The 14,657-nt window shown below is 48.8% G+C and overlaps 1 protein-coding gene across 1 annotated transcript; it reads left to right on the forward strand.

Annotated features, from left to right (window-relative positions):
- Positions 1 to 10,238: 10,238 nt before the first annotated feature.
- On the forward strand, positions 10,239 to 12,999 carry LOC123068098 (uncharacterized). The gene is made up of 2 exons (XM_044490588.1): positions 10,239 to 12,101; positions 12,263 to 12,999. The coding sequence occupies exons 1-2, from the start codon at positions 10,253 to 10,255 to the stop codon at positions 12,997 to 12,999; spliced, it is 2,586 nt and encodes an 861-aa protein (XP_044346523.1). The 5' UTR covers positions 10,239 to 10,252.
- The last annotated feature ends 1,658 nt before the right edge of the window (positions 13,000 to 14,657 follow it).

The following is a 14,657-nucleotide window of genomic DNA, read 5'->3' on the forward strand; positions in this document are numbered from 1 at the left end:
GGCAAGGCCCGGCGGCGCGCTGGCGGCGGCAGGGGGGAGGAGCTTGGGAGCGCGCGGGAGGGGAACGGCGGCGGGCCCCCCGGTCGCCTCGCCCGGGGAGGCGACGTGGGGGGTACAGGGACGGGAGGAGGAGGAGGGAGGAGCGGAGGAGCAGGAGAAGGGAGCGGCGACGGCGGGCTTCGGCCGCGGCGGCGGCTCCGAGCGGGGGAGCCGCCGGCGGCGGCGCGGAAACCCCAATCAGCAGTCATGAAGCATGTATACAAACCTTCCCCTCGTTCGTCTCAACGGTATACAGGACACGCTGGAAGAAGTGCTCCTTAGATAGCCATCCAATGGTACATATCCCTCCTGGACAGTCTTACCTCCAAACCTCTGAAGCATCCACCAAACTACTGCTACAAAACAATAGAGACAAAAAAAATGTTATGCTTTTTCATTGTGACGTATCCGCAAGCCAAAGATCACAGTTAGGAAACAAGTCTTCCAAGTATCAACAGAAGAATAAGTTAGTTCACATAGGTGCCAGGACGGAAGGGAGAGACGTCTAAATATGAACATTCCCAAAGCATTGAAGACCCATACAGTTCTCATATCTGAATTTCAAGCCCTAGAATGCAGCTAGAAATGTACTACCTCCGTATCAAAATATAAGACATTTTTTATACAAAGGTAGTATCAAAAACCGTCTTATATTTTGATACGGAGGGAGTATGTAGTATTATAGGGACAAAACCAGGATCTGAATGTGTTTGCCTATCTGACGGTTCATATGAGTCTAAATGACAAAAATGAGACAAGTTCAGTTTTTTCAGTCCCTACCAGTGATATGTCAACACCACATGAATACTGGAATGTGCTTGAACATGTTAAAATCGGATAAGAGAGAGAAAAAACATAATTGACCTAGAACAACATGGAACCAAACAGAGAGAGGTCCTTCCATGGTGTCAGGGTCGATGTAGCCACAAGAACTAGCTACCACTGCTGGAATTAATCGCAAGAGCATCACAAACATTTGATGGTTCATTGCACAGACAAGAAGCAACTAGAACCACAAGTTGTTGGAACTAACTATGTGTCACCCGTTGGCCTCTACTTGGTGAAGACAGAGACATAAACCAAATGAGTTTAAATGACAAAATTACCGAGATATGTGATACTCATTGGCCTCTGCTCAGTGATATGCGAGGGAGGGAGCCATCTACCAGTGATGTGAAAACACCACATAAATATTGGAACCTTCTAGAACATGTTAAAATCGGAAAGAGAGAATCGAGCTAGAACAACACGGAACCGAACAGAGAGAGGTCCTGCCATGTCGTCAGGGTCGGAGGAACCATGCAGAACTAGCTACGACGGCTGGAATTAATCGGAAGAGCATCACACTCATTTGATGGTTGATTGCACAAACAGTGAAGCAACTGGCGTCCGAAGCTCCTGAAACAAACTATGACACGTCTCATGCTATATATGGACGAGTTGTAAACTATTAAGGCGCCATCCAGCAAGAGATAAGACCAGCAACAACGCTGGTGTGTGCGCGTGCGCGTGCGCGTGTGCGGGCGCGGGCGCGGGTGTGCGTCTGCGTGTGGGCTTACGTGCCTGGAGGAGTGTTGGTCATCAAAAGACACAGCTGTTTTCTTTGAGTTGAATTAGGAGACGCGGCTCTAATTGAATGTTACTCAATTATGGAAACAATCCCATCATACTGAAGGCCCTAATAAGCACATGGACCAATTACAATGAATTCCATCATACTCACAATATTGTGGTGGCTGGAAGACCACCACCAGACAAAATGGCCACACAACCGAACCCTAACTCTTTGGCTCGATTGCCTAACCATCTCATGGAACAGGGAGAGAGTGAGGCGACCAGGGACTCACCAGACTGAGGAAGAGGCCAAGGTAGTGGTGAGGGAGGAGGTAGCCGTAGTGTCCAGGCATGGAGGGTTACAAATATTTCCAGCACCGTCCTACTGATGTCACTGTTGCAAACAACACATGCATTAAGTCAAGAACGGTTTAACACGTCACAAAAGCTATAGTATAAAGGAAATTTCTAGATCGTGGAACAACAAATTATGTGAAGCTCCAACTGCTGGTACACCCAACAAAAGAATCATGCTGTTGTGATTGGCAATCATTTGTTTTAGATCGACAACATGTCGATCTGATCCATATAAGCTTTGAAATGAGTTAAGAGATGTAGTCACTATGACATGGTTCACCCAACAGTGAAGAGATAGTGCAAACTGTCTACTATGAACAGAAAATAAATAGAACAATAATTTGAATTATGAAGCTAGGAATTAGCACATCATTTTGCAAGAGAGAAAACATTCAGAATGCACAAACCACTATATCAAAGAGGTTCAGACTTCAAAAATTCATGTCTTAAGGTTCAGGCTTCAAAACATTCATCATAGCAAAGAGATTCAGACATCAGAGTAACCCTCATCATATCAAACAGAACTTTTTGACAATCAAGTAAATTCCATGTGTTCGAACGGGGCGATCAAACCAACACGGAAGGAGGCACACAATCAAGGACCTCGAGGGCGTCGTACTAAATACCAGTAGCTACCCAATGCACGCATAAGATTTTATTGATGATACATTGTAGAGACCAAACGCCGTGGATGATGCTACTAGAGAATAAGCTAGACCAAGAACACAACCTTTTATCAAGATAAATGTATGATGTGAACAAGGTCGCATCAAGATTCATCCAAAACAAAAAAGAAGAAATTCCTCTGAAAATCCATCTATTTGTTTCTGTTTCTCATACAAAGGAACGCGACGTATGGTTTTTATCTATCGATCCCCAGGGGTGGGGCGGCACACATGGAGCAGATGAAGCTAGGTGAAAGACGGAGAGCACATGTACGTTCTCAGCGGAATGAAACTGAGGTTGATGCTTCGTTTTTTTATAACGCAGTACAGACACAGGTGCTCGCATATACGCGCATACACCCTACCCCTATGATAAACGTACACGCGCGCACCCTAACGGCGTATGAGCACCTCCGAGAGTCTGAGACTGGCATATCATCTTGAGATTGACGAAGTATATATACGTGCACCAGGACTTGAAACCTGATGGGTTGACGATATCACTATCCTCCTCATAACCATACAACCAAAGGTTGGCGGGCAAGTGGAGTTGATGTGATGTGGCCGGACGTCATTGGATCGTGCCTAAGAATGCTGATGATGTATGTACGTACTACGTGTTTGCATGCAGCCGAGCCCAGAAATAACTTGGGCATGGCTCTTATATTTCTTTACGGAGGAAGTATCGGGAAAACTAAAAGAAAAAGCATCACACTGGGCGTCGCTCGATGGATTGATGCCAACAGAAAAAAAAACCATGTCACTGGATCGATGCAAAAAGAAATAACGAAAAAAAAAGGTCCGTCCGTAGATGTGCACGTGCACGTCCGCGGGCGATGAAATGCAAAAAAAAGAAAAAAAAAGAAGAAACACTTGGATCAGTGAGTCGCGTGCGTGCACCAAATCCGGCTTTGCTCTTGGGAGGTTCGCAGGTGGCGCAATTAATTTAATAAGGACAACCAAAGGATTAGAACGCGTTGGGCTCATCTCTTTTTTGATGCTCTGCTTTCGATTCGATTCGATTCGATTGCTAGTCGACCGGTTTTGAGGCCAGCTAGCTGCATCATTCTGCTCCACGTACGATCACGCCGCCATGCCCGCCACGCGTTGGGCTCATCTCCCGCCGGATCTGGCCCGTCACATCTCCGGCCATCCAGTACCTCATCGTCGACCGCTTGATGAACCCTAGCTTCCACGATCCTGTCACCGGACAAGTCACCCGCCTGCCTCATTTCCAGTGGGACGAGGGTGACCCCCATGGCGTCCTCTATGGCGACGGCACCATCCTTTTATACAGCATCTCCCACACCGATAATGGGCGCAAGGCCAGCTTCAGGGTGTTGCTCCTGCGTTCTGGAGACGCAAAGTGGACGCTCGTCAAGAGGACGCTTGAGACCCCCAGCAGGAAGGTTGAGTCCTGCGCCGCGTACCACCGAGGCAAGATCCTTGTCACCGTCGAGGATATGGTGTGGCGCGTCATCACGCCAGACGGCAACAAGGCCAGTGACGTGCTGGTCCCGAAGCCCTTTCCGCCGTGGGAGTGGCAGTAGGGACAAGGGTTCTTCTACATGCACCAATACAGCCACGTGTTGGAATCCCGCGGCGAGCTGCTCTGGGTATCGATCGCCGGCAATGGTGTCACTTCTCAGTGCGGGGCTCCTTGTGTCTATGTGTTCGTGTACACGCTGGAGGAGGAGGAGGAGGAATCAACGCCGGAGAAGATGCGGTGGGTGAGGAAAGACGGTCATAGCCTTGCTGACCGTGTGCTGTTCCTAGGGTCACCCAATAGCTTCGCGGTAGACGCCTCATGGCTAGGCGGCCGGATCACAAAGTGCTACCAAATTAACATTGATTTTGCTTTATCAGGGGATCACTAAGAGGTCAATGATGGCTCAAGAAGTGAAGCAGCAGCAAGCCGCTATCATGGTGAGACATTACGAACCTAGTTTCACGGTGTTGGTGCGCAACTTGCCTCTTGGGGTGAACAGCTCTCAGCTGCAACTCTTGTTCAGTAACCACGGCAAAGTGTCCCATGCCAAGTTGATCTACTACAACAAGACAAAGACCATAGAGGTTGCCGGCCTCTTAACTATAGCGATGGTGCATGCCCACCAAGAAGAAGCTCTAGACGCCCTCAGCGGACTGTCTTTGGATGGATGCAGCCTCAAGGTTGGCTTGGTCAAGGAGGAGCAACGATGGCGGCGGCATGGCCGTCCACTTCGCTGAAGCCATGCATGATGAAAATTCGTTGTTCATAACTCAAATATGCATGTACCTTGTAGATTTACCTCAAACATTGATTATGTATTGGAAGATAAAAAAATAGAAGAAATAAAATAACGTCAACACAATTATTAGCACTTGTGGTTGTATTATCTTGATGATGTGATGATAAGGTCAACAAAATTATTTTTCTTACCAAAAAAAAGGAATATGCAGAGTTCTGGGTTAAACTCTTTTAAGGTGTATCAGCTTGATGTGGCCAACATACGAATAATAATAATAGATTTTATTAAGAGAGTCCTTTCGACGATTGTCTACTCTGCGTCGCCGGGGTGAAGTATAGCCGTTGTGAACCTGGCCATCAATCTTTTTTTCTTTTTTGCACTCGAATCGAATCGAATCCTAGGGCGTGTCCGCAGACGTTTGGGGATCATAATTAGACAATTATGGTTGTAGATGCTCTAACATTCCAGCACCCTGACTTTGCGATCCCTTGTAGATTCCATTTGCTATTCGCTCAAAAGCAGTATTGCTCCCCAAGTCAACATCCTCTTGACTTCACAACATTTTTTATGTAAAATCGGCCAAGAATTAATCCATTGAAAAACCAGACTAATCAATGCGAATGAATTATTGATTCTCCTATCACTGCGAAAGAATTATTGATTCTCCTATCATTGAGGCAGGAATCATTTCTACATGTCCATATAGCCCAAAATATTGAAGCAATCCCAACTATCACCATATGCTTCTGTTTGTAGTAAAAAAAATTCTACCTCAGCCAATTCCCAAAACAGAGCATGTAAAGAACAGTTGGTATAGGTACTCTGCATGAACTTTCACGTCTAACAGACGAACTTCTTGTTCTTAAACAGTGTTATGTTGCTTTACAGATTCAATTTCCTATTTTCTATTTAAGCACGATGGTATAAAATGAGTATCAGGAAGGTCGTGTATGTTTGACGTTAAATATTGAAAATTTTCTAGGTAAATATTGAAAAAAAATATCTTGTTAATTGTTCTTACCTTCGGGTAGCAAAAAATGGGGTTACCGGCCAGTAGTGTCAACATATGTGTGTTTTGCTCACCCCTCATGTGTTCCATTATGTGCATGTATGTATTAACTTGTTCATGAGGTTCTTCAAATAATCTTTCTCATGCATATATGTATTAACCGGTGTTTGTAACAAGTGTTTTCTAAACTTTTTTACAAAAAAAATTGTACATGCGTACATGATTAGTAAATACATTATTGTAGTATCCTTTTTTATGTGTCCTGGGCCTGCGTATGACAGTATGAGGTGATCTTTTTTTCACAAAAGGTGAATTTTATTATCTCAAAATGAAGCATTAAAAAAATACAAACACCATGAGCACACACCCGGCCTCTGCATAGCTAAGATGCACACAGCCAAGACCAACACACATAAAAACACGCCAACAACTAGCAAAGTCATATAAGACTGAAGCTATGTGCAGGCGAAGAAAAAGAAAAAGTCCCAAAGCAATCTGATCTACAATTGGCAAACTATAGAAATGAGCATATCCACGCCAACTATTTCATGACACCACATGGACGACGAAGTTCTTCAGGAAGGGAGCGACGTTCAGACGCCGCCGTCACTGGATCCAACCACCAAGGTTAGAGTCTAGAGTTTCAGCCTGAAGAATCAGTCTGAAATATCCAAGCAATGCCTTCAACAAGGTAACGACGCAAAACAACGTCGTTATTGTCAGGTATAACCAACTCAGGCAGACCTAGGATTTCACCCCGGATCTCGAGACTGGGTGCCCGTAGGACACCATCGTAGTCACTCGTGTAGTCGCAACCACTTTTTCGCAATCCCAACAGCTACTCGTCGCCGCTGCACATCCATCCCTCTGCGTCAAGTCTTTGTCCATAGTTTGCATCTCACCGCCGAAGTCCATCATCGGATCTGGAGAGATGAACCCTCTCCTGAATCTTTCGGTGATCATCCTCGTCGTGGAGCCACAGGAGATCGCTGCAGCATTCCGCATCCTCCAACATCCGGGCTGATCGGATCTAGATCACATCCACCGAGCCATTCAGACCTGAATCAACAAACCACACTCAGGTCGATTGTAGATGACGCCGATAGTGTAGCCACCGGATATCAGATCCGATTGCTGCCCTTGCAGCCGCTCGACGACCACATTGGGACGGCCATTGGGACGACCACATTGAGAGTGGCCTCCCCCGCGTGACCAGGACAGCGAGCCTACACACCGCCGTCCGCCATCGTCCGCTCCATGCGCGACCCCGAGCGTTGCCGCCAGATGCAGGCAACGCCAGATGCAGATCCGCCGCCAACCTCGCGCAAGACGTCCAGCAGGATCTGTCGCCCCCAGATCGAAGCAGCCGCGAGGAAGAGCCCCGCAGCTGCCGTCGGCCACGAAGGCTTTGCCCGGCCATGAGGTGATCTATGAGCAGCTTTATTTCCATGTGTACAACATGAACAATCGATATATATTCTGTTTGTTTAGATGTCAACATGAAAATAAAAGTAAAAGTTTCCTTTTATTCCACTTGAGTCAATATGCAAAATGAATTTCAGATGTCTACCAAGACTTACAAAACACATATGCAACTTCATTTTACGAACAAAGAGGATGAGCTATATACTATGTATGTAGCTATACTTAGGTGGAAGACGGCCGCCGTCGCCGCTGCCCCACCAAGCTTACTTTGAGTCTACATCCATCCAAAAACAGTGTGTTCAGAGCATCTAAAGCATCTTCCTGATTGGCATGCAACGTCGATAATGTTACGAAGCCGATGCCTTGCGAGCGCTTGGTCTTTTTGTAGTAGATCACCTCGGCGCTGGACACGTTGCCGTGGTTGCTAAAGAAGAGTTGTAGCTGCGAGCTCTTCACAGTGAAAGGCAAATTACGCACGAGCACCCTAAAACTAGGCTCGTAATGTCTCTCAGTATGAACGATGTGTGCTGGCCTAGTAATCAGAGTCGCCTTCGGCTTCAGTTCTCGAGCCTTCGACGCCCTCTGAGTGAGTTCCTGATGCAGGGAAATTAATAGAAATTGATTAGAAATTAATCGAGTTGAGGTGCTTATGATGAGTCTCTAGGTTTAACTCTTGACGTGACCATAATTTGAATAGATATCATTTGTCAAATATACCTGAATTGGGGCAATAACAGGTTGGGGAACTAGCCATGTGCACCTCCCGTCATCCCATCCTCGAGGCAACCGCTCGATGAACTCGGCATTGTTTTCGTGGCGGTTGTTCCAGAAATTGACCTTGCCATCGACGAGGTTGTACCTGAATACACCGACCTTATCATCAGAGATATTTTACGGTACATCATACTACCCAATATAACGGGTAGTATTAAACAGATCCAACGGTGTTGTTAATTTCTAATTAGGGGTAAATCTGTCCTTTATTCCAACCTTTAATTGTAATGATTAATCTGCGTACACGCGGTCGTCCCCAACCTCGGACATCCCGACAGTCGCCAATAATCGCAGCCGGCCGCCGCCGGCGGCCGCCGGCCACCCCTAACCTCCTCATCCTAACACCACTTGCAGGCCCCGCCCTCAGGGCCTGAATCATCTTGACGCTGACTGCCATCCTCCAGGCGCGCCCCCTCGTCTCCATGGCGGTGTGCGTCAGTAGGGCTGCAGGTTGGACTGGCTCACTGGCAAGCTTATGTCGCTGAAGGCTCATGCATGTATGTAGTGATTGGTAAATTTCTCTACCCAGCGGCTAGAATAATCCATCACACACACTACTAATCCAGCACCCGCGCGCGCACACACGCATCCAGTACTAAGCAGCACAGACACCCATGATCCATCTAGTACTCACACACGAATCAGCAAAGCACACAGGCCACAGTTACTAGAGGAGAGATAGAGGGGAGGGACTGAGCTACCTGCCTGAATCATGAGGGACGGGGGTCTACGAGGACGACGTCGGGCCGTTGGCGACGGTAAGCGTCGGTGGTGTCACAGGGAAGGAATCGATCCCCGAGCAGTGGCCCGGCCGTGGCCTATATGGTGTGGGGCTCCGTGTGATGGAGAAAGGCAGCTCCGGTGCATGAGTAGACGGCCGCCGAGCGGCATGGCGCGGCTGTGTTGAATTGCTGGGTCCGCCTGTGACTTCGCCGCCTCCTTGCCTGACTGAGTTTTAACTGATTATTACCCAAAATACCCCTACCGTCTTAATATACTACCCAAACTGCGCTGTAGTATTGGTAAATCTGGAGCATTCGTCCGCTTAAATGGACGGCTAATATATCGTGGATGTACCGTAAAATATCTCCATCATATGGCCTCTTGTTACTGTCATAGTAGACGAAGAAGGCGCACCCACTGTCCATACCACCCAGCAGCGAGGCATCCATGGCGAAACTGTTGGGCCACCCGAGAAACAGTACGCGGTCAGCAAAGCTACAGCCATCTTTCCTCACCCACTGTGTCTTCTTCTTCTCCATAGCCGATGCTTCCTCCTCTATCGTGTGCACAACCACTGAGACGTCGCGTTTCATGCAAGTCCCGCTGCTCGAGCAAATGTAATACAATTGGACCTGGACAACCACCCACAAAAGCTCTCCACGGGACTCGAGGACATGGCTTTGCTGGCACGAGTAGGAGTCTTTCTCCCCCGGCTAACGCGGCGGCCTTGGTACAAACACATCGCCGACGTTTAACATTTTTTCATTACATGATTAATATTTTTTTAAACATATATTTTTTATGCCTATTTTTTTGCAAAAACAATTAGCCCACAGCGGGCCAATTAGCTCCAGTAGGCCGACTGGAATCCAATCGGCTTGCTGTGGGCCGACTAGGCCCAGTCGGCCTGCAGCGGGCCGACGGTGTATTATTTTTGAAAATTTTTTATCTAGCGTAATATTTATGAAAATTAATAAAAAATGTATTATTTAAAAAAAATTAGCGTTTGTAGGCACGGTTCCGTAAAATGTGATAGCTTTTGTTAAACACTCCACCTAAATAGGTCCCAGGATTGCAAGCATTTTTGTTAAGAATCTGATCATCAAGCAGACAAGTAAAAGAGTTGTAAAATTCAGGAGTTTCTTTATCTCCAGGCCGGTCTGTTACTTGCTTCAGTAACCGCATGTGCTTTCTGTAGCATGGGAACTACATCTATTTTAATTCTGTTGCTAACTCTAGAAGCAACCACTACTTGTTTGGTGCGAGAGAAAGGAATAGGAGGAGGGATCGAAGCAAAGCATCGTGTGTATTAATATTGTGCAGACACGAGGGAGCTAACTAAGAGCGAGATGTGCCTTTCATGATTCGTTTCCAAAAGAAGACGCCTACGGGCACTCAATCGCCGATTCGCCAGCATGATGGGGCCTGCCCGGACCGGAGCAGTATATATATATATTACAGCCGGCCTCGCCGGAATCATGGCGACGGGGGCAATAGAAGACATGGAGTTCCTGTGGAGGTGGCGCAAGTACCTGCTGCTATTCGCCATGCTGGTCGCCAGCGTCACCTACGGGGCTGGGCTGAACCCGCCGGGTGGCGTCAGGTCCGAGGACGGGGGCAACGCTTCAGAGCACCGGACAGACGGCGTCGGTGTCGACCCGCCGCTGCCCCCGCCGCCGCCGGCAGTCTACCCGTTTCTCGTCGGCGACCCGCTGCTGGCGTCAACCTACTCGCGTCAGTACACCGCCTTCTTCTACTGCAACGCCGCGGCTTTCGTGTTGTCCCTGGTGATCATTATGCTCCTGCTCGACCGGCGCCTCAGCCAAAACCGCGTCGGCCTCACCGTGCTCCGCTCCGCCATGCTGCTCGACCTGCTCGCTCTCATGGCTGCCTTCGCAGCCGGGAGCTGCTGCGACGTCGTCGCGTCCATCTACGTCTCGGGGCTCTTCGCCCTCGTCTTCGCCTACGTCGCCCTCCACCTCTGCGTGTCCACCTCCCGCGCGGACAGCCACCTCGAGGAGCAGCGGCGCAGGTACCCGCTGCTGCTCGCCACCTTTGCAACGCCTCTCACGTACAGCGCCGGGCTAACGCCTCCGGGAGGCTTCTGGAGCAAGACCGTGGCTGGGCACCACACTGGCGACCCGCTGCTGCACGACGGGTCCTACAAGATTGGCTACCAAGCATTCTTCTACGCCAACGCAATCTCCTTCGTGGCATCCCTCGCCATGGCCATGATGGCCATGAGCCCGACGTTGAGCGGTCGACTCGTCCGATCCTACGCGTTGCCGGTGTGCATCCTGGTGGAGCTGCTCGGCCTCATGGCCGCCTACGCCACCGGGAGCTGCAGATGGCCCACCTCAACGGTGTACGTCTTCTCCCTTGGCGGCGCTGTGCTCCTATACATCGTGCTGCAGATGGTCGTCGCGACGTGCGCCATGGAGACGCTCAAGCAATTGCGTGGAACGGTCTGCCGCATACTGTCATGCGCCGACCGGCCAGAAGAAGAAGAAGAAGGAGAAGGAGAAGAAGAAGAAGAAGAAGAAGAAGAAGAAGGAGAAGGAGAAGGAGAAGGGACGTCGCGATGTAGCATTGTAGACGGCTACAATGTGGAGGCAGAGGCTAAGGTGGATGAGTCGCGGGCACTTCTGCTGCTGCTGGCCACGCTCGCAGCAACGGTGACCTACCAGGCAGGGCTGAGCCCGCCGGGCGGTGTCTGGCCAGATAACAACGACCAAGGGCATCCACACCACATCGCGGGGAACCCGGTTCTCCTCGATATGCACCCCAAGAGGTACAAGGCCTTTTACTACTGCAACACGTGGGCGTTTGTGGCGTCGTTGGTCATCATTATCATCCTCCAGAGCAAGGAGTTGAGCTCGGCCGCCAACATTAGACGCGCCGCGCTCAAGACAGCCATGGTGCTGGAGCTGTTCGGGCTCATGGGTGCCTACGTTGCCGGTGGCTGCCGGGACACCACCACCAGCATCTATGTCTTTGTCGTGGCCATCGCTATGTTTGTCTACTCTATCGCCATGGTCATGGTGTACACGGCTCATGGGCAGAGCCGGCTGATGAAGTGGGTGCACCGCATGTCGGACAAGCTTGGAGGGGTGTTCCACTTGCACTCCCGTTATGGCTCCGAGAGTGGCGCACAAGATGATAATCGCCTCGAGAGGAAGCGCCAATTCTTGCTGCAGCTCTCCAGCCTCGCCGCCACCGTCACGTACCAAATCGGGCTTAACCCACCTGGCGGGTTCTGGACGGAGAGTGACAGGGACAGATCAGTCACCGCCGGCGACCCCGTCCTCCTCGACCACTACGTGTTAGGTACCAGGTATTCTTGTATTGCAACGCCTTGGGGTTCATGGCGTCCCTCACCGTCATTCTCCTCCTGGTGAACCAGACGTTGTCCAAGCAGGGCATTCGGAGCAACGCGCTCCATGTCTGCATCGTGGTCGGCTTACTGGGCCTCATGTGCGCTTACGCAGCAGGCAGCTGCCGGCAATTGCGCACCTCCATCTATGTCCTTGCGCTCGTGGCCGCGGTGGTCGCCTTCCTCGTCCTGCATTTCATATTACTAGTGTCGGCGGGCCATTGGTCGTTGCTGCAATGGCTTCCACAACAGCTGAAGAGGCTGTTCGAGCCGCTGCCCGTACTGCAGTTGGCCAACGAGAACCAAAGGAATGTGCTCTCCCTCTCCGGCAAGCAACAACACCGAAAACTAATGCGCTTGATGGTTCTCGGTGTCCTTGCGGCGACTGTCACGTACCAGTCGGGTCTCACGCCTCCTGGGGGCACGTGGGGCGACGACAATGATACCGGGTCGTCATGGTCCCCATCGGCGTACCCGCTCATTGTTGCAGGCAACCCGATCCTGATGGACACCAACCCAGAACGGTACCAGGCCTTCTTCTATTGTAACTCGACATCATTCATGGCCTCCATCGTTGTCATCATGCTGGTGCTGCAGCACGCCGTGATGCGACGTGGCATGCCGCTTTGGGTGATGCAGACCGCTGTGGTGCTGGACCTGCTCGGTTTGCTGGGCGCCTACACTGCTGGCAGCTGCAGGGATTGGGAGACGTCCGCGTGCGTCATGGGGCTCATTGCTGCGGTGGTCGTCTTCATCACGATCTACGCGGTGTTGTCTAAAAAGAAAATAATATCATGGAAGTGCTTGGGAGAAAATCATAGTGATGACGTTCAGTTCAGCCGCAATGTGTAAGCTGGTCATAATGAGGAGTGATTTAGACTACTAACATGTATATGATACTACTGCCAATGTGGGTAGGAACATATGTGTGATGTGATGTCATGCAACACTTTGTTTATTAGATTGTAGACTCATTTTGTCTTGGTACGTGTGATGTTACGATAATAAATTATGTTACCATAAGCTTCTCTTTCTCACTAATTACTTGTCACATCATCTATTTTGTTACCATAAGCTTCTCTTTACTCCCATTATGGGTAACCTAACTAATTAATTCTTTTTTGCTTTACATTCCCATGATTTGCACTTAATTTCCTAATTGGTGGAATACATTTGGCTAACTAATTAATTCTTTTTTTCTTTACATTCCCATGATTTGCACTTAAGTTCCGAATTGCTGGAATACATTTGGCCAATTGGCCTTCTATCTGTATGAGAAAGGAGTATGAGGGGATGAGAGTGTTAAACCTGTAGGGTATGAAAATCTGCTTGATTGGGTCTTGAGTTAAGAGGTATATAGCTGGAAAGGGTTCTTTGGGAAGTAAATAGTTGATAGTAAGTACAACACTAGAAACCCTAATAAACTATGTCGTCAAGGTAGTCACCCGTCCCAGTTTTGAAAAGTAGGACTATCGTTGATCTGTGGGATGGCAATGAGCTTAGATGTACTTTTAGGAGAACTTTTTCTCATAAGTTGATGAGCCAATGGTTTGACTTGGTTAATATACTTGGACGCACTTCCTTTAGTAATGATGAAGACTCTTTGATTTGGCAGTATGAATCAAAAGGGGTTTACTATTCTAAAATGCATGTATATGTTGTTATTAATTTTTGAGTGGTGCAACCTTTTTATTTGCCTGCTGTCTGGAGTGTCAAGGTTCCCCCAAGGGTCCAAGGATTTCTGTGTCTGTTTTAACAAAACGAACTCATGATTGTGATGATCTCAGAAAAAGGCGGATGGCTAAACCTCTGGAATGTGTCCACTGTAAAGAGATCGAAACAATTTTTCATCTATTCTTTGAGTGCACTGTTGCTAGGCAAATCTGGGCTGAAGTGGAACAACTGTTTCAAGTAGAGATTGTTAATTTTGAACCAGTTGGAAAACAATGGGTCTGTAATAAGAGATATCTTCCTCTTAATGTAGTCAGTTCTTCAATCGTGTGGGAACTATTGTATTTTAGGAATTATGTTGTCTTTAATAGGGTTACTTGTACATCTAAGAAATAGGTACTGGGACTGGTCTCTCAGTACCTGAGGGACTGGACAAAACCTCTCTAGGAATCTGCCGCCTAGCGAGCCGTCGGATCATGCTCAATCTAGTGCGAGCGTCATCCTCTATTTCTGCAACATAGGTCGTGTTGCAGAAACATTTGACAACATAAGTCGTGTTGCAGAAACATCTGCAAAGAGATCGTGTTGCTGAATTTTTTCACAACAGAGATGATGTCGCAGAAATATTTGCGCGCATTTTTTTTGCAACAAAGGTCAAGTTGCAGAAAATTTATGCAACAAAGATAACATTGTAGGAACTGTTGTTGCGGCTGGAGCTCAAGGAGGTGACAACCATGGAGGCCAGCGCTCCTCAAAGGCGACCGCGTCGGCGTGCTTGCCGACGGCGAGCCCCAATTGCAGCGGTCGGAGCATCGTGGGGAGGCCTCAGCTTGGGAGGG

Source organism: Triticum aestivum, chromosome 3B, assembly GCF_018294505.1.
Source record: "Triticum aestivum cultivar Chinese Spring chromosome 3B, IWGSC CS RefSeq v2.1, whole genome shotgun sequence".
NCBI classification, from domain to species: domain Eukaryota; kingdom Viridiplantae; phylum Streptophyta; class Magnoliopsida; order Poales; family Poaceae; genus Triticum; species Triticum aestivum.

Excerpts from the sequence above, each read along its gene's own strand:
- LOC123068098 (XM_044490588.1), top strand. The coding sequence starts at position 10,253 with ATGGCGACGGGGGCAATAGAAGACATGGAGTTCCTGTGGAGGTGGCGC. Across the intron at positions 12,102-12,262 it reads CCTCGACCACTACGTGTTAG|CAGGCAGCTGCCGGCAATTG; the intron begins GTACCAGGTATT and ends GCGCTTACGCAG.